Genomic DNA, 18,211 nt, shown 5'->3' on the forward strand with positions numbered 1-18,211 from the left:
TAATATCCAGTTATACATCTCCTTCGAATTTGCATTCTCGCTTTTGCTGAACGTTTGGTTTAATTGTTTGGTACGTTGCACATTAACTGCATGCCCTCTGTATATGAACCTTGATTCAGTTTTACACCTAAACTATGGATAAATGTTTAAGTCTCAAAATATGAAGCATTAACTCAATGGCAGGAAACTATGCTTGAAAGACCTATATTAGCTTTTAAGTAATGAGTTGAGTGCATCCCAGAATAAAATTAAGATTATTAATTGCAAAGGTCACGACAGTCCCATCAAGACAAATAAATATTTTTTTAATTTTTCATTTGATATCCGATATCAATAATTGGGTCCGACAAAATCCAAATTCGCACCGAAAAGTTTCACATTAGAGGTAAAGTATTGTCTAGAAACAACTCCATACAAAACAGAAGGACGTTCCCATGAATGATACCCTTGAAGTTTCATATTTTACCTTAATTTTCCCTATCCACAAGTTTAGGAAACGTTATCATTGCGAAAAGAAAATATAATTAAGGAAAAAAGGCAATGATAAAATTTGGAATGTGGATCTAGTATGTACGGACATGAAATAATTGGTATGAATTGCGTTGTGAGGACTTTCATACTCGACATTGGACTTTTTCAATGTATGTTTCTGAAGGTTTTCTTCATATGTCAACAACAATATTATTGGTCTGTTTCCAAGACATTTCCCGTTTTCTTCCTTAGTGTTGCTACTTTATTTTAACAGTTAGGTATTCTCAGTTTAGCTTTTCATATTCGAATCAACTCTCTTCATTAGTTGGATATATTAAAGGACAATTATAAAAAATTTACAGTGATTACTCTAACAAGGTAACTCATATATAAAAATTATCGAGATAATTTTATCTATGGTTATTGAACTTATGTGTTTGTTACCCAAAAGTCACTTTTTTTTTTTTACATAAAAATCATTCAACTTCGTGTTCATTACACAAAAGTCACTTTTCTTTCTTTTGTTACACAAAAATCATTTTACTTTGCTTTAGTTATCACAAAAGTCACATTTTTACTTGAAAAGTCTATTATGCCCTTGATATTATATAAACCTTCATATTTATGTAATACCTTCTATATTATATACTATATAATATTTTTTTAATTATGTATTTTATTTATAAATAAAATAACTTAATATTATTTTATTTATTATTTTTATAATATATTCGCATATTTAATTATTTCTTAACGTTAATTTTCAAAATATATTAGTTGCGTTATTAAATTTGTCAGTAACTTTAATATATACTAGTAGACAAATAAATCGGCAAGTACATTTCCGTGAGAAAATTCACAGGTAAACAAACAAAGAAAATGAGGAACAAATCATATGTTAATCTGAAGGAAAATCGCTAGTAACTACATGCGAATTTAGCTGGGGATATTTTCTTGGGGATTTACCTGGGCAATTGGTTATTTAGGAAATTACACTAGAAATTCGGAAAAAATCGTCCAAAAAAATCGATCAAAGTTGGTCGGTAATGGCCAATAATCGTCCAAAACGCGACCATTAACGTGTGGTCGGTATTTTGAAGGTCGGAAGGGCATAAAGACCAAAGTTGGTCGGTAATTTTTGACCAACTTTGGTCGGTCAATTAAATTCAAAAAAAAAAATTGCTGAAAAAAAAGTTATTTTATAACGCTACTAATATATCTTGAAAATTAAAGTTAATAAGAAATTAAATATATGAATATATTATAAAAATAATAAATAAAATAATATTAAGTTATTTTATTTATAAGTAAAATACATAGTTAAAAATATATTATATAGTATATAATATAGAAGGTATTACATAAATATGAAGGTTTATATAATATCAAGGGCATAATAGACTTTTCAAGTAAAAATGTGACTTTTGTGATAACTAGAGCAAAGTAAAATAATTTTTGTTTAACAAAAGAAAGAAAAGTGACTTTTGTGTATGAACACAAAGTTGAATATTTTTACGTAACAAAAAAAAAAAGTGACTTTTGGGTAACAAACACAAAAGTTCAATGACCATGGATAAAATTATCTTAAAATTATCTGACCTACCATTCGGTACTTGCTTAAAATTACACTATGTACCCTTTTTAATTTTCCTTTAACTACTACGTACTACTAGCATTTTGGGGTAGATCTCTCACCTTTTCTTCTATTCCATACTTCAACAACAAGATTATTGGGGACCAGACTTAAATAGTTAAAATTAAAAGAAAATAGATGTCAGCATATATATGACGAAGGAATTATAGTCATCTATCATATTATATTGCTTCTATTGATGGTCCCTATTTGTTTGAAAACTAGGAAATTAAACATGCACAAGAGATATGAAAAGAAAGTTAGAAATCTCTTCCCTTTGTTCCCCAAAACTTTGCCATGTTGGTTTTTCTTACTTCATTCACAAAGAGAGTGTTAGGATGAATCATGAGAAAAGGGGAGCACTTTTTCCTTTAATTAATCTTACATGACGCGTATTCGAATTAATGGGGCCTTAAAACGTATATAAATTTGTTAATTTCGGAAACTAAATTTTTGTTATTTTCTTTCACAGAGGGTAAGGACACGTGCTACCGCATCGGTCGGACGGTCACTAGTACCACCAGCCAAGGAATGGGAAACCAAGACAAACCTTGTTAGTAGATCGTTGGTATTTTTCTTTGAAAAAGAGCATTTGTTAATTGCACCTACCGCGACAAAGTAGTAGTGGATATAATAATAATATTTTGCACCATTAGTTAATATTCTGGATACATATCTATTTGGCTAAGCCCCAAGAATAATAGTATTGCCACCTAGAGCTAGTTTACATATACTGGACATAACAACCCAAAACCACCAAAAAAGATATTAGAAAGGCATAAAATAGAAATCCACAAGTGGAAGTACAATAAAAAGGAAGAATGAAATGATAAAACCGAGTAGGGTCCCCAAGATTCCCCAAACAAAATGGAAAAGAGAAAAAGAGAAACTGCTTTCTTCAAAAGCTTTAAGAAGACATCATATATATAGTAGCTATACTTTTCTTAATTGTCGTCTCTTGTTTGCAAAGCCATCACTGTGTTTCATTATCCAAAACCTTTCTATTTCTTCTGCTGTTCTCCCTGGTATTCTCCCTGCTATCAGTCCCCACCTTCACAACCAAAGTTATTTTTATGAATACACACGAGAATTCAAAACATTACAACTTGTAGGCCTAATTAACACCGCATGCGGATCAAATATTTTAAGTTAGCGTATGCACCTTATACCATGAGGTGTCATGGGACACCATTTGGTCCAAATTTTGCACTAAATATTTATAAGAAAAATTAAAATATTTGGGATACGTATAGAAAATAACACCATTTGTTATTATAGTGATTTATTCTTTTGTCATTTCTTCAAATTATGACACCCTTTATGCAAAATCCTGCGCATGCCACTTAGCAGGAGCTAGCAAAGTATCATGCACTACGTTTGCTCCTGATTATATCCACTACTGTTTTGTGTCTGAGTGCGAACTTAGTGTAGATTTATTTTAAAGTGCTCAACCATATATTATATAGTTCAAGCCGAGAACAAGAAGTTGCAGTTAGTATCGCATCACCTGTTAATATAACCAAATACTACATCTGCACCTGCTTATGACACTGTTTTCCAAGTTTAATGAGAAATATGAAACTACTGGTAAAAGCTTTGCAAATCTGGTTATCAAACTTTACCTGTCTCCAACAAGCTTGTGCATTCTGTAAATAAGATCTTCTTCTTGCTTGCTCATGCTGATGAACTCCCACTCCATACTATTAACCTCTGTTTCCCAAAAAGAAAAAGTTAAATAGTAAAAATGAAAAAAAAGGTAAAGTCCCCTTATAACATGAACAAAGAAAGAAACTGAACCTCGGCAAAGGGTTGTACCTTCATGGCTGCAACAGCGGTGGTGCATGAGCTTGGGCTGATGATGGAGATTTTGATCCATTTAGGTACAAAAGTTGAGAAATAAAAGATAAGAATAATGAGGATCAAGAAAAGAGGAATAACAGAGAGTTTGTTGTGAAATAAGTTAGGACAGCTTCTGTTTTTTTATAGTTGTCCTGAATGGTTCGACAGATTTGTCTGCATTTGTTATCATGAAACAACGGCTGGTCCTAACTAAACAAACTACACGTTCCCTTTGACTTGCAGTTGTCATTCCTTCTATTATTACATTTTTTGACAAGGTTCTTTCATAGAGTTTTTATTTATATGGTGCACAAACTCTTGCCAATGGATTATTAAATTGAAAGGATAATGAGGTTTTACATAATCTTTCCGCCAATTTTATCTCCTGACAACTGTTATGTCATTGTCTCTACATTAGGCATTCTAAGCTGAAAGGAGGCAAGCAAATGAAGGGAAGCATTACGGGGCCGACTACTAGAAAAACAAAGCTTCGTAGAGAATCAATCATGTCGTTTATTTAAGGCCCACGACTTTTTTCAACTTAATAATCGAAGGAGAATTGAAGTTTTTGTCAGGTTTATCCCATTGTGTTTAAGGCACAGCGTAATCAGGCCTCTTTTATTTCCAAAATGAGGAGTGCCAGATTAAATCAAGTCCTCCCTGAGAAAACGAGATCTTCGTTAATTATTATGAGTCTTGAGAACTTGATCGTGAGGACCAAGATAGCTACAAAAAGAACATATGCCAGAAAGCACCCCCAACTATACTTGCGCTAAATACAAAAACTTGTTATAATTCCAATATGATGCTCCAAGGTTATTCCTAAACGAGTCGTCAAGGGTGTAAACTTGCAAGAAACACAGCTTTAGTGTAAAAATGCAAAACACCCACCCACTTTCAAATGCCATCTTCATCAATATCCAATTCAACAAAGGCGACACCAACGAAAATGGATCCCCTGTAAAGACCTGAATTGTTCCCTTGTTCTTGTCATTCCTTCAGCACAAGTAACCTTCTAACAAGGAACAATAGAAAGAAAGAGAATTGAGACGAGACAATTGGTAAGGCAAAAGGATGTATCTCTGCAGCCTAAAACATAGAATACAGACTACTTTCTGCAGGACATATAGGTAACTCGTCCACTATAATCACATGGCATAGCATCCAACTAAGTCAAAGTGTGGTTGTAAGAATTGCTACTACAGTATGGAAAGTTGAAGATCATGTACCATAATTAACCCATTCTATTACAGGAGGTAATGGTTAAAACAGGAACAATCTGCAAGTACTGATAGTTAAACTTTATAGACTCCACGTGGAGGCTGATTCTTTGAACTGAAGCTGTGCAATTATCTAGTTGGGGTAGGATGGTAATCTGGTCTTCACCAAGGTCGTGCTTTTCCACCAAGTCGTCGAGCCAGCTCAAAATCCTTTTTCACTGAGCATTAAGAAAGACGAAAAAATATAAATTGCACATCATATAACAAGCATTGCCAAGCAAACAATACTCTAGGCAGTTTAAAAGATCTTATCCCTTATCCTTGTAACCAAACAACCCCTAAGGCCATACTGCTCACCTCTGTTTCCAGTACTTATTTTAAAAGATCATTGGACTATCTTTTTACTGCAATAAACACCCCAGACTTTTCCGGTATCCAAATAGGGTGTACCTGATCTGATGGAAGAATCCCTATGGAATAGGAAGAAGCAATAGAAGAGATAGCCTCATTTCACTTTTCGTTTTTAGCAATGTCAACTGGACTGAAGAAAATTAGGGGACAAAAAATATGCACATTGATGGTTTGTTACAATCTCTATTATGAGACCAAAACTAACCAGAAATAGACAAAGCATATTAGAACATTTAAATTGGTGATCCATTTGTATGTCGTCTTGATTATTTTCCTCCTCTTCCCTGAGGGAGGATGTCAATAATACAGGTGAAGCAGCTAACTTGGCCGATGAAATCTATAACAGAGAAACAAAATTTGCTGACCAGGAGTTTGACAATCAACCAGGTCTCTGAAGCCTAAAACACAGGTTTTTGGATGCACCAGCCCTAGCCAGCCCATTCCCCAGAGCGACAAGGAAATGAGTAGGGGGTGTAGAGGAAGGTCAAGGAGAGAAGGAAAAATATCACTATAAAAAAAACAAAAAACAAAAAAATGTAGAGGTGAAACAGAACAACTTACTAAGTGTAACACGCTTCGCATGAATAGCACATAGCATTGAATCATCAAACAGATGAACTAAAAAATCTTCTGCAGCCTGCAGAATAACCATCAAAGAAAACTATATCACTCTAGTATTCATTATGACATATATTACAGGAAGCAAAAAAACTACTATATTTTAGCATAAAAAGGTACTTCTACAAGCGAAGGCTGAAAAGCATAATGTTGACTGGATAAGAATCTATGCATTCATAGACTTTCTTACTTTGTACACACATCTACATTTGGCAATTTTAATGATGCATTATAATGAAAAAATCCTCAGAAAGGTATGCTTTCCAAGGATCATACGATTATTACTACACTGTCCACGCAAGTAAAGATAAATTGCGTGACAGAATAGGCAGTGTTTGAACATGATTGCAATGCTCCGACTTGAGGGGAGTTGCATTAAGAATGGGATAGAATTCTTTCACACAAAACTTTACACCAGATGGCTACAGCTTGCAAGATGAATAATAGTTCATATCAACACTAAATATACAAATTTAGACATTGAATAGACACTTCATGTTTCTGCTGCTGACTGTTCTTCTGAGAGGAGAGGACAATGGATTTCAGAAACATTGCTAGGGTCCTATAAAGTACTTGAAGTCATAAGATCATTGATGCTCTTCAGATTCAAACATAACCTCATAGGAAAGCCCAAGTGTATGCTTGCAGAGAGATGTGCTAAGATAGATGCTTAGGCAACCACAACGAGCGATGGCTGTGTCCTTTTTCTCACATGTTATACACAGTGCCCCCGCCTTAAAGGACTTACTATGTTGATGCCCAATTCTAACGGCTTTCATTAATAATCACAGCACGCCAAATCCTTTTAGTCCACCCGTTTCTACTGGACATCAGAATGTCATTGTCTAAAATGGAGAAATTACATCCATGCATTAATAGCAATTACACTTATAGATACATGCAGTCAGAAAGGGATAGAGCACATAGGACTTTTGGTTATAGCAGAAAGAATTCAAGGGCATATTAAAGGAAGCCAAAGGGCATAACCACTAAAAAAGCCCTTTCTCCCCAATGCCTCATTCTTTGCTGGGAAACTTAGAAAATAAGGTATTCCAAACTAGCGACACCCTGTGTCAGAATTGACTAGCTTCATGGAAGGAGAAGGTGCCATGTTGTCACTGCAAGATCAGTCGTATATTGATGCATATATAACTACCAAAATTCATGATAACAAAACAAAAGCTAATAGAAATCAATGAGACTTAGAACTAATATATGCCCTCTGGAGTAGAACATTTTCACATGAGAAGCCAAATAAGTCAAGTAGCGACTTTATTTGTGGGTTGTACCATTCAGGATATTAGCTTAGCTAAGCTAAACCCAACAGATATATAGTGTTTATTTTCAACTTGCCTGATTAATACACCCTAATAGTATTTTGCAGTTTGTAAAGAAAAAGTGACTTAGTTGAGCAGGATTTATAAAGGGAAAATACACAACCATAATCAAAGTAGAAAAACCTTCATGGCGCAAAAGTATGTGCTAGAAATCTCTAAGTACAATAATATTCCAGAAACTCCAACCTCCTTAGCTAACTAGTTGGCCTTGTCCATCTTTGGTTGCCTACCAATTGCTGTATGCTAAAGTGCTAACAAAAAGAAGAATATCACTTTGATAATAGATTGGCCCTTCTCATAACTCAGTCAGACAGTCACTACCTGACCACACAATTGCACATGCTTTATTTTGTTAAGGAACTGATGTTGTAACTTTCTAGAACCTGAAGAATTCTTTTAAAGGAGATTATTAAGCACATTCTGAATTAAGAGTAGAATATTTATAAAATACATTAAAATATTTTTAATTGGTATATGGAGCAGAGACTATTCCAAACTAAATATGTTGTTGATATAAAACTACTAGATGATTTATGAGGGAGAGTATATTCATGAATCTCTTTCCCTGTCCTCTTCATGGATGCATGGTTCTTACAGATAAATTAAATGCAATGATCCAAATAGCGCTAACAGATCCATTTATTATTCTTAGAAGTTGTAGTACCTCCTGAAGAGCTATTAAAGCCTCAGCTTGCCAGCGAGTTACCTCTGGTGCAAAAAAGTAACTTATTTCTCTAACCTGCCCCAGACAAGAAAGAGGGGAAAAAACAATTAGCTTTGGTGAAAAATTAATAAATGCAAAGATTTAAATGTGTAACTATTTGGATAAGTTAAACCATTTATCATCAAGGGTATCAAGATAACAGTTCTACAACACATTTACATCCAGAACAAAGACAGCTACAGATGGTCAGAATGTAGATTTTAGCATGCACTCCTTAGTCCACATTTTCTGCCAGAACCATGAACTGAGTCCAAGGGGCTTCTTGAAATGTAGAGCGCAGAAGACCTTCTTAAAATCTGAAGTCAGAAAATCTCTTACATAAGCTACTCCCCTCTAATTGAATAGGGATAACTGGTTTTCACTTTTGTAAGTCAGGCTAATCATAAATGGTCTGCCTCTCCAATCCCAAACCGAAATCAAAATAGAAAGGGAGAACTTGTGCATTACAACAAATAACCTTCCTTTGGACTATAGTGCATAATACCAATACTGGTTAAATTCATATGGAAATTGAACCCAGCTAACCCTGACCTTAAACAAAATAGAGAGAAATGATAAACTCAAAGAAAAGAATGAATTTGTCTTCCTTCTGCTTGTTAACATCAGCAAAATTCTCAATTGTGAAAGCAAATCCTAGAAAATAGGTGAATGTGCATCTTAATGCAGTCCAAAGGAAAATGAGAAACTGAGTTATGGAGTAGCACGTCAATTTCGGCTTGCTATAGATGCAGATTGTTTTCCCTCTTTCAAAGGACTTACTCTCTCCATTCTGTAGTATATTTTTTTTCATCCCTTCAGTATTTTATTTTATATTATTTTCAATTTAGTCTCACTCACTGATACTCATCAATTAACTTATGTCCCGTGAAACTCTTAACAGTAGCTTCTTCGCTAGTGCGAGTGCTAGTGCAGTAATTCACCTATTGTCCACTCAATTAAGGCATAACACTGATAGCCCTCTCATTGTAATCTATATCAAATAAGAAAACCACAATTATTCAGCTTTGGCTTTAAGCTTCATTCTCCCATGTTAGCCAAATCACACAGTAACGAAGCACAAAATCGGGCTATGATTGATTTGGCTGATAAGCTCAAATAATCATGTGGACAGTGGTGCTTAGAGATAGCAATGAAAACTTACAAGTCTGATGAAAGGAGCAGCTGGAATGAGAAGATTCCATGTCTTCTGAAAGCGCCTAATTTCTCGAAGCGCCACTGTCCCTGGCCTGTAACGAGTCTTCTTCCTTTGCGTCTGCCCCTGAGCTGAAAACAAACAAATATTCTCCCATCATTTAGAAGTAAAGAAATGCACATTAATTTTACAAGTATATACACTCACTTGAAGGTGAAGTCCTCGGACTTGTTCTTGTAGGCGTCTGATTCATCCCAAACAAAAAGCAAATAAATAACCTTAATAATTTCAAATTTGCGACACAACACAGAAATCAGAGTTATTAGCATACCGATTGAGGCGCTGAAGATGTAGATGCAGCTGCAGCTGCAGCTGGAGCTGAAATTTCAAGCATAACATCACCAAAATTAGGGTTAAAAAAATTATTAACTCAACAAAAGTTAATCTCGAAAACTAAAACGAACTATATATGCTTATGCAGACATTCACACACACAAAAGGCAACAGACGCTCACATTATAGCTGTATATATAGTTGAATTTATATAGTTGACAATTATATATTTTTGTTAAACTAAATCTGAACCTACTGTCAAAAAATATATATTCCGCACTAACCGATTAAAAATTCAGGGAGACGTGATGTTAAGTAATTTCACTAACCAGTACGTGTGGCTGTAGGGCGACTTGGTGGGCGACTTTGTTTGCGTAGGGCTAGGTGTTTGGTTCTCGCCATGGCTCTGTTGTGTTGCAGAGAAGAGAAGAAACACCAAAAGAAGGAGCCGAGGAGATTTGAAGCGAATTCTAATCTGGTTCAGATATTGAAGAAAGCGTAGGGAAAGGATAAATTTTTTCAGAGGGAGAGAGAGATCAGAGATGTAAGGATGGTGTTCCCGCTTTATTACATTTTTTTGATTTTGAAAGAATTAAGAGGAACTGCAGTACTGCACTCTACCCGTCACTGATACTGTGACATTAGGTGCTCCCATTAACTTGCTTTATTCCCCGACTTTTTTCGATAATTTGAAATTTACAACCCATAGTTGGAGTAAAATAGTTTTGGTCCATGGATTTGTGCTTTTATTTTCAATTTAGTCTATTTAATTTCACAGAGTTTATTTTTTTAACCACAATCATCCAAATTAGAATTACTCACCTACTCCCTACCCCCCACCCCCACCCCCAACCAAACACACACACACGAAAAAGATTATGGTGCCGTTCAGAGTACCAAAGAGTTAAATTTAACATTAGTAATGTTTAATTGAAATGCTATAATTTTTTAAAATATCCGTTAGATACACCTAAGTCATTTAAGGTTTTTTATTAAACAATGTAGAAAAAACTTTTGCATCTAATTAATTATTTATATACTTTGAGGCTTTGTTTAATTTGTTCTTTCCACTCTATATTTAATTTTCGGGGGTTAATAGGCTATATTACTTTAATAATCTTAATATTGATTATTAGTTGGTTGGAAGCATAACTCAGTTATGTGTCAGCTTTTGTATTTTTATTATTTTGGTCATGCAATTCGTAGAGATTACGAATTTAAATTTTTATCTTTTGTATTAATTTTAAAGTATTAAGTAATTTTTTTGAGTAACTTTTTATATTTTTATGATATTTCTCAACTTCATCATTGTTAAAAAGAAGTTCTCCACTTAAGATTTTATTAAAAGAGACTTTTAAATTCTACATGTTGCACCCTATTTTAAGTAAAAGTGCAACATATTTATGATTTCAATATTTAAGAAGCAGCCACCTAACAAGTTACTACGTATGTTAGAGCGGTTAAATTATTACTACTACTAAGTGTTGCAATGGTTAACTTTTTCTTCTTCTTTTTTGTGGAACCCAAAAAAAATTCGCAGCCATTACAGCTTTTGCCAGAGCCTCTACCCTTCGGGTGAGCACTCTGTGGCGCGCCGAGTAAACTCCCCACTGTGTAATAGCCTGCAAACCACACAGGGGATGTAAATCGACTAGGCAAGCCCTATGCGAGAGGCTCAGATCCAGAAAGCATTGAAGGTGGATCGATTCCAGATCATCACTATGCAATGGTTAACTTCATTCAGCTATGTATTAGAAATACTAGATAAGGGGTTCAAGTGAATAATGGAAAACGTGTGAGGCACCTCTGAAGATTTGCATAAATAGGATTCCCTTATGGACATATGTATACGGTCAAAATCGCGTATGACCAATTTCCCGGGCTTGAGGGGTCGCCCTAAGTCCGAGTTCAAGATGGACCGAGTTCGAGCTCGATGGATCAGGCTCGAGCTCGATGACACAGTACAAGGCTCGAAGAACCAAGTGTTCGAAGAACGTCGAAGCCTGATATGACTGGCCTCGAGATAATGTCGTTATGGATTTGTAACAGAATGAGCAAGATTCTTGTCACGTCCCCAAGATCATGGCGTAAATCCCGGAATAGATTTGTACGAATCCGTACTAGGCGGTTAGACAGTTGTCCCGATAAGATTCTTTACTGTAAATAAAAATATACCTTATTTGGGTTCCGCTATTATATAAAGGGGACCCCAATCATTTGTAAAGACATCTAATCATTAGCAAAGAATATACTCTCTTACTTTTCTCGCTCATTGTTCATCAGAATTGTCCTTTAGCTTTATTATTCTAACCTTATTGTTCTTAATCTGTCTCGAGGTCACTTTGGCTCGAGGTCGAGATTGGCCTACATTCTGGTTTGGTTCACTTATTCCTTTTATTTATTCTTCATATTTCTTGGTTATTAATTAGTATTGAACTAAATCACGTATCTTTAAAACCATAAATCAAATTTAATTGTTACTCGTATTTTCGAGGTAAACACTTTGGTGTCCACCGTGGGGCTAAAGATAATAGTGATTATTTCAGTACTGATTCTGACAACACACGTTATTTTCACACTTGTTCTTGTCAAGAATTTTTGTTCTCAGGATTAAATATGTCAAACTCGCAAAACGCACATGTTCACGACAGGTCTTGGATTTCATGGGGAAACCAACAATGTAGGGGTCGGTGTACCACCGATAAACTATGGGGAAGTGCTAGAAGTGGAACCATTTGATGTTAGTTCACACATTGCTTTGAATGTAGATTTAGGCTCAGACCCCGTAGGAAGTGTACGCAGGGAAGCCCGATCCGGGGGCCAAGGAACACAAGGTATAGGAGATGGGGGAGTCAGCCTCCAAGTGATATTCGAGATGCTGCAAGCTTAACAGATTGCCATCGCTCAACTTCAAAGTCAGAATAAAACTCTGAGTATAGCCGAACCAGAAAACACTCAACGTGTTGAACCGGCCTAGAGAGGTCAAACGAAAATGGCTCGGGGACTGACCCCACAATTATAAGGATGCTCGAAGAGCTCACCAAGAGGATCGAGTCCGAGGAAAAGAAGATTGAGGACAATGACCAAAAGGTGGAGACTTATAACTCCCGTGTTGATCAAATACCGGGGGCACCCCCGGTCTTGAAAGGTTTAGATGCCAAAAAGTTCATACAAAAACCATTTCCTCAGATCGCGGCTCCGATGCCCATTCCTAAAAAGTTTCGCATGCCCGATATACCCAAATATAACGGGACAATCGACCCTAATGGGCAAATTACCTCATATACTTGCGGAATTAAAGGAAACGACCCGAATGATAATGAGATCGAGTCAGTATTGTTGAAATTTTTGGGAAACTTTGTCGAAAGGAGCCATGATTTGGTACCAAAACTTGCCCCCGAACTCTATCGATTCATTTGCTATGTTAGAAGACGCCTTCGTGAAAGCACATGTCGGGGCTATAAAGGTGGCGATAATGAAATCGGACATTTTTAAGATAAGATACAGGAACGACGAGATGTTAAGGGAGTTCGTGTCCCTGTTTCAGATGGAGCAAATAGAATTACCACCGGTCTCGGATGACTGGGCAGTACAGGCTTTTATGTAGGGTTTGAATGAGCAGAGTTCGATCGCGTCTCGACAATTAAAGCAGAATCTGATCGAGTATCCAGCTGTGACATGGTCAAACGTGCATAATCATTATCAATTGAAGATCCGGGTCGAGGACGACCAGTTGGGAGCCCCATCGGGTTCAGTTCATCCTAATTGATTGGCAGCCAATCCCCCGAAGGATACAGACAGGGAATCAAGATCAAACAAGGAACGGTATCAGCCGTATGTCGATTGGAGAAACAACGGCCCAGGTCATAACGCTCCTCGGAATGATCGGAGAAATGATCGAGGTCAAAGCTCTCGAGGACTCATGAGTAAGAATGGGTTTTGATAAACATACCGACCCCGCGGAGGCACCTCGATTGTCGGAGTATAATTTCAGTGTAGGTGCACCGGGGATCGTGTCAGCTATAGGAAGAATCAAAGACACCAGGTGGCCCGGGCCTATACAAATCGATCCTTCTCAAAGGAATCCAAACTTGATGTGTAAGTATCATGGCACACATGGCCATAGAACCGAAGACTGCAGGCAGCTAAGGGAGGAGGTAGCTCGGTTATTCAACGAGGGTCACCTTCGAAAATTTCTCAGTGATCAAGCTAAGAACCACTTCAGGGAGAGAGATGCAAGCAGAAAAATGAGCAGGAAGAACCACAACATGTAATCCATATGATCGTTGGTGGTGTCGATGTCCCACAAGGACATGTATTCAAACGCACCAAGGTGTCGATCATCAGAGAAAAACGAACTCGGAGCTATGTGCCCAAGGACGTCCTATCATTCAACGACGAGGAAGCGGAAGGCATATCTCAGCCGCACAATGACGCCCTGGTAGTTTCTATTTTGTTAAATAAAATTCAAGTTAAACATGTTTTAGTGGATCCAGGTAGCTCAGCAAACATAATCAGATCGAGGGTTGTAGAACAGCTCGGCCTACAGGATCAGATTGTAACTGCATCCCGGGTCTTAAATGGCTTCAACATGGTAAGAGAAACAACGAAAGGGGAGATAATCCTACCAGTGAACGTAGCCGGAACCATCCAAGATACAAAATTCCATGTCATCGAAGGCGACATGAGGTATAATGCACTCCTCGGGAGGCCATGGATCCACAACATGAGGGTCATGCCTTCGACCCTCCATCAAATGATGAAATTCCCAACGGAGGATGGTGTGAAAACTGTTTACGGAGAACAACACGCCGCAAAGGAAATGGTTGCAATCGATGAAGTGACACTAATACCAGTACCTTCGACCTCGGAAAAGTCGAACACCAAAGGTACGCAGACGGCGAAATAGCAATCACCGATCCCAGTCTCGATCGAGCCGGAGGAACAAGTAATCGAAGAAGAAGAAGAAGAAGAAGAAGAGGATTTCCTTACTCCTCAAACCTTCGTTGTTCCCGAAGAGTCAGACGCAACCAAATCAACGGTCGAGGAACTAGAACAGGTCATACTGATCGAGTACATGCCCGAGAAAAAGGTATACCTGGAACGGGGTTAACCCCCAAACTCCGAGAAAACTCATTCAATTTCTTATCGATAATATGGATTGCTTTGCTTGGTCCCATTTAGACATGACAGGGATCCCGCCGGAAATAACAACGCACCGGCTAAGCATCGACCCCAGGTTCAAACTAGTAAAGCAAAAAAGGAGCCCCCAGTCCGAGGTGAAGCATAATTCATAAAGGATGAGGTAACCAAACTTCTTAAAATAGGGTCTATTCGGGAGATAAAATACCTCGAGTGGTTAGCCAACGTAGTCGTAGTTCCTAAAAAGGGAAACAAACTTAGAAGGTGTGTAGATTATAAGGATTTAAACAAAGCATGCACTAAAGACTCTTTCCCACTACCTAACATCGATTGCATGATCGATGCCACGGCCGGCCACGAGATCCTTACCTTTCTCGATGCCTACTCCGGGTACAATCGGATTCAGATGAACCCGGGGGGACCAGCAAAAGACCTCGTTTATCACTAAGTTTGGAACTTATTTTTACAATGTAATGCCCTTCGGGCTAAAAATGCAAGAGCTACATACCAACGCCTAGTTAACAAAATGTTCGAGGAACAGATAGGTAAATCGATGGAAGTTTACATTGACGATATGTTGGTTAAGTCCCTGCGCGCAGAGCACCATTTAGCTTATTTGCAGGAAACATTCAAAATCATGAGGAAGTATAACATGAAGCTTAACCCGAAAAAATGTGCCTTCGGAGATGGCTCGGGCAAGTTCCTCAGCTTCATGGTGTCTGATCGGGGAATCGAGATCAACCCCAATAAGATCGAGGCCATCGAAAATATCACAATCGTGGATAGTGTAAAACCCGTGCAAAGGCTAACATGACGAATAGCCTCCTTGGGTCGATTCATTTTGAGGTCATCAGATCGAAGTCATAGGTTCTTTCCTTACTCAAAAAGAAAAAAGATTTCGCATGGACCCCGGAATGCCAACAAGCCTTAGAAGAGTTGAAGCAATACTTATCGAACCCACCTCTGCTTCACACCCCGAAGGTAGATGAAAAGATTTACTTATATTTGGCAGTATCCGAGATAGTGGTAAGTGGGGTATTAGTTCGAGAAGAGTAAGGTACATAATTTCCTGTTTATTATGTAAGTCGAACTCTAGGAGATGCTGAAACTAGATACCCTTACTTAGAAAAATTAGCATTTGCGTTAATAAGCGCATCTAGAAAGTTAAAGCCATAGTTCCAGTGTCACCCAATATGTGTGTTAACCACTTATCCTCTCCGAAATGTTTTGCATAAGTCCGAACTATCGGGCTGATTAGCCAAATGGGTAGTCGAACTTGGCGGGTACGATATTGAATATCAACCCCGAACGGCCATTAAGTCTCAAATCTTAGCCGACTTCGTGGCTGATTTTTCGCCGACCCTCGTACCCGAAGTGGAAAAAGGACTTTTGCTAAAATTAGGTACGTCGTCGGGGGTATGGACCCTTTTCATGGACGGTGACTCTAATGTGAAAGGGTGGGCTTGGCATTGTTTTGATGCCACCAACATGTAGTACTATTAGACAACCCATCAAAACTTCTAGGTTGACTAATAATGAGGCCGAGTATAAGGCCATGATTGCAGGTCTCGAGCTAGCTAAAATCTTGGGGGCAGAAGTCATTGAAGCCAAGTGTGATTCACTGTTGGTGGTTAATCAAGTAAACAGAAGTTTTGAAGTTCGAGAGGATAGGATGCAACAATACTTAGATAAGCTACAGGTAACTTTGCACCGCTTCAAGGAGTGGACTCTAGATCATGTGCCTCGAGAACAAAATAGTAAAACAGATGCACTTGCTAATTTGGGGTCATCGGTTGAAGAAGATGATATCGTCATGGGGACTGTCGTCCAATTATCGAAGTTTGTGGTCGAAGAGGGTCATGCTGAAATAAATTCTACAAGTTTGACTTGGGATTGGAGGAATAAGTATATCGATTATTTGAAAAATGGAAAACTCCCACCGGACCACAAAGAATCGAGCTACGAACCAAGGCTGCTAGGTTCACATTAGATAAAGATGGAACATTGTACAGGAGGACGCTCGACGTACCATTAGTGGTATGTTTAGGGCCGGGGGACACCAACTATGTTCTACGAGAAATCCACGAAGGTACTTGTGGGAATCACTCCGGCGCCGAGTCTTTGATTTGCAAAATTATTAGAGCAGGGTATTACTGGGACAGCATGGAAAAAGATACTAAGGAGTTTGTCAAAAAATGTGATAAGTGCCAACGGTTTGCACCGATGATCCATCATCCCGGAGAGCAACTCCACTCAGTCATATCCCCGTTGCCTCTCATGAGATGGGAATGGACATAGTCGGCCCTCTACCAGCGGCCCCGGGTTAAATTCATTTTGTTTATGACTGATTATTTTTCTAAATGGGTGGAAGCACAGGCCTTCGAGAAGGTCAGAGAAAAGGAAGTTATTGACTTCATTTGGGACCACAACATATGCCGGTTCGGGATACCTGCCGAGATTGTATGTGACAATGGAAAGCAATTTGTCGGCAACAAGGTAACGGAGTTCCTCGAAGCACACAAAATAAAGAGGGTCTTATCAACACCATACCACCCGACCGGGAATGGACAGGCCGAGTCAACAAACAAACCATCATTCAAAACTTAAAGAAAAGGTTGGACAATGCAAAGGGAAAATGGAGAGAAGTTCTACCCGAGGTCCTTTGAGCATATCGAACGACATCGAAGTCTAGCACGGGGGCTACTCCGTTCTCTTTAGTATATGGTTCAGAGGCCTTAATCTCGGTCGAAGTCGGAGAACCCACCGCCAGGTTTTGACATGCATCAGAGGAGTCAAATCACGAAGCTATGAATACCAGTCTCGAACTATTAGATGAAAAACGAGAAGCTATACTTATTCGAATGGCCGCACAAAAACAAAGAACCGAGAGGTATTATAATAGAAGGACCAACCCTCGACACTTCAGAATCAGGGACTTAGTTCTACGGAAATTTACCCTCAATACTCGAGACCCGAATGAAGGGAAACTAGGCTCAAATTGGGAAGGACCATATAAAGTCATCGGATTTGTGGTAAGGGATCTTACAAACTTAGCACGATGGAAGGCGGACAGCTTTTGAACAATTGGAATGTATCACTACTCAAACGATACTATTGCTAAGGTATGACTTTCTCCTTTTGCCCATTTAAATTTAAAACTAACCTATTGCAGGTGATCGATCGAAGATATCGAGGGCACCTTTTTACACGAAGACCTTAGGTTTTAAAGCACGCGTTGCACTCTTTTTCCCTTAGATCAGTTTTATCCCAAATGGGTTTTACCGGCGAGTTTTTAACGAGGCAACAACTATGTGCTACCTAAGGAGAACTCAACAATATCCAAGGCTTCTT

The 18,211-nt window shown here is 38.0% G+C and overlaps 2 protein-coding genes across 3 annotated transcripts; both read right to left on the reverse strand.

Moving 5' to 3' along the window:
• Positions 2,730 to 4,050, reverse strand: LOC109231771 (MYB-like transcription factor ETC3). Of its 2 annotated transcripts, none has more exons than XM_019397403.1 (3): positions 3,920 to 4,050; positions 3,727 to 3,814; positions 2,730 to 3,155 (listed from the first exon to the last, which is right to left on the reverse strand). In XM_019397403.1, the coding sequence occupies exons 1-3, from the start codon at positions 3,978 to 3,980 to the stop codon at positions 3,038 to 3,040; spliced, it is 267 nt and encodes an 88-aa protein (XP_019252948.1). In that variant the 5' UTR covers positions 3,981 to 4,050; the 3' UTR covers positions 2,730 to 3,037. The 2 variants fall into 2 exon arrangements, with proteins under 2 accessions (XP_019252948.1, XP_019252947.1); XM_019397402.1 differs by having other exon boundaries at positions 3,902 to 4,050.
• Positions 5,002 to 10,381, reverse strand: LOC109230884 (histone H3-like centromeric protein HTR12). Its single transcript, XM_019396351.1, has 7 exons — positions 10,048 to 10,381; positions 9,717 to 9,763; positions 9,593 to 9,629; positions 9,395 to 9,516; positions 8,194 to 8,268; positions 6,136 to 6,211; positions 5,002 to 5,381 (listed from the first exon to the last, which is right to left on the reverse strand). Exons 1-7 carry the CDS (start codon positions 10,118 to 10,120, stop codon positions 5,326 to 5,328), a joined length of 486 nt encoding a protein of 161 aa, XP_019251896.1. The 5' UTR covers positions 10,121 to 10,381; the 3' UTR covers positions 5,002 to 5,325.

This window comes from Nicotiana attenuata, chromosome 8, assembly GCF_001879085.1.
Source record: "Nicotiana attenuata strain UT chromosome 8, NIATTr2, whole genome shotgun sequence".
NCBI lineage: Eukaryota > Viridiplantae > Streptophyta > Magnoliopsida > Solanales > Solanaceae > Nicotiana > Nicotiana attenuata.

Excerpts from the sequence above, each read along its gene's own strand:
- LOC109230884 (XM_019396351.1), bottom strand. The coding sequence starts at position 10,120 with ATGGCGAGAACCAAACACCTAGCCCTACGCAAACAAAGTCGCCCACCA. Across the intron at positions 6,212-8,193 it reads CTTTAATAGCTCTTCAGGAG|GCTGCAGAAGATTTTTTAGT; the intron begins GTACTACAACTT and ends GTTATTCTGCAG. Across the intron at positions 5,382-6,135 it reads TGCGAAGCGTGTTACACTTA|TGAAAAAGGATTTTGAGCTG; the intron begins GTAAGTTGTTCT and ends CTTAATGCTCAG.
- LOC109231771 (XM_019397402.1), bottom strand. The coding sequence starts at position 3,980 with ATGGATCAAAATCTCCATCATCAGCCCAAGCTCATGCACCACCGCTGT. Across the intron at positions 3,815-3,901 it reads AGGTACAACCCTTTGCCGAG|AGGTTAATAGTATGGAGTGG; the intron begins GTTCAGTTTCTT and ends TTTGGGAAACAG. Across the intron at positions 3,156-3,726 it reads CACAAGCTTGTTGGAGACAG|GTGGGGACTGATAGCAGGGA; the intron begins GTAAAGTTTGAT and ends TTGGTTGTGAAG.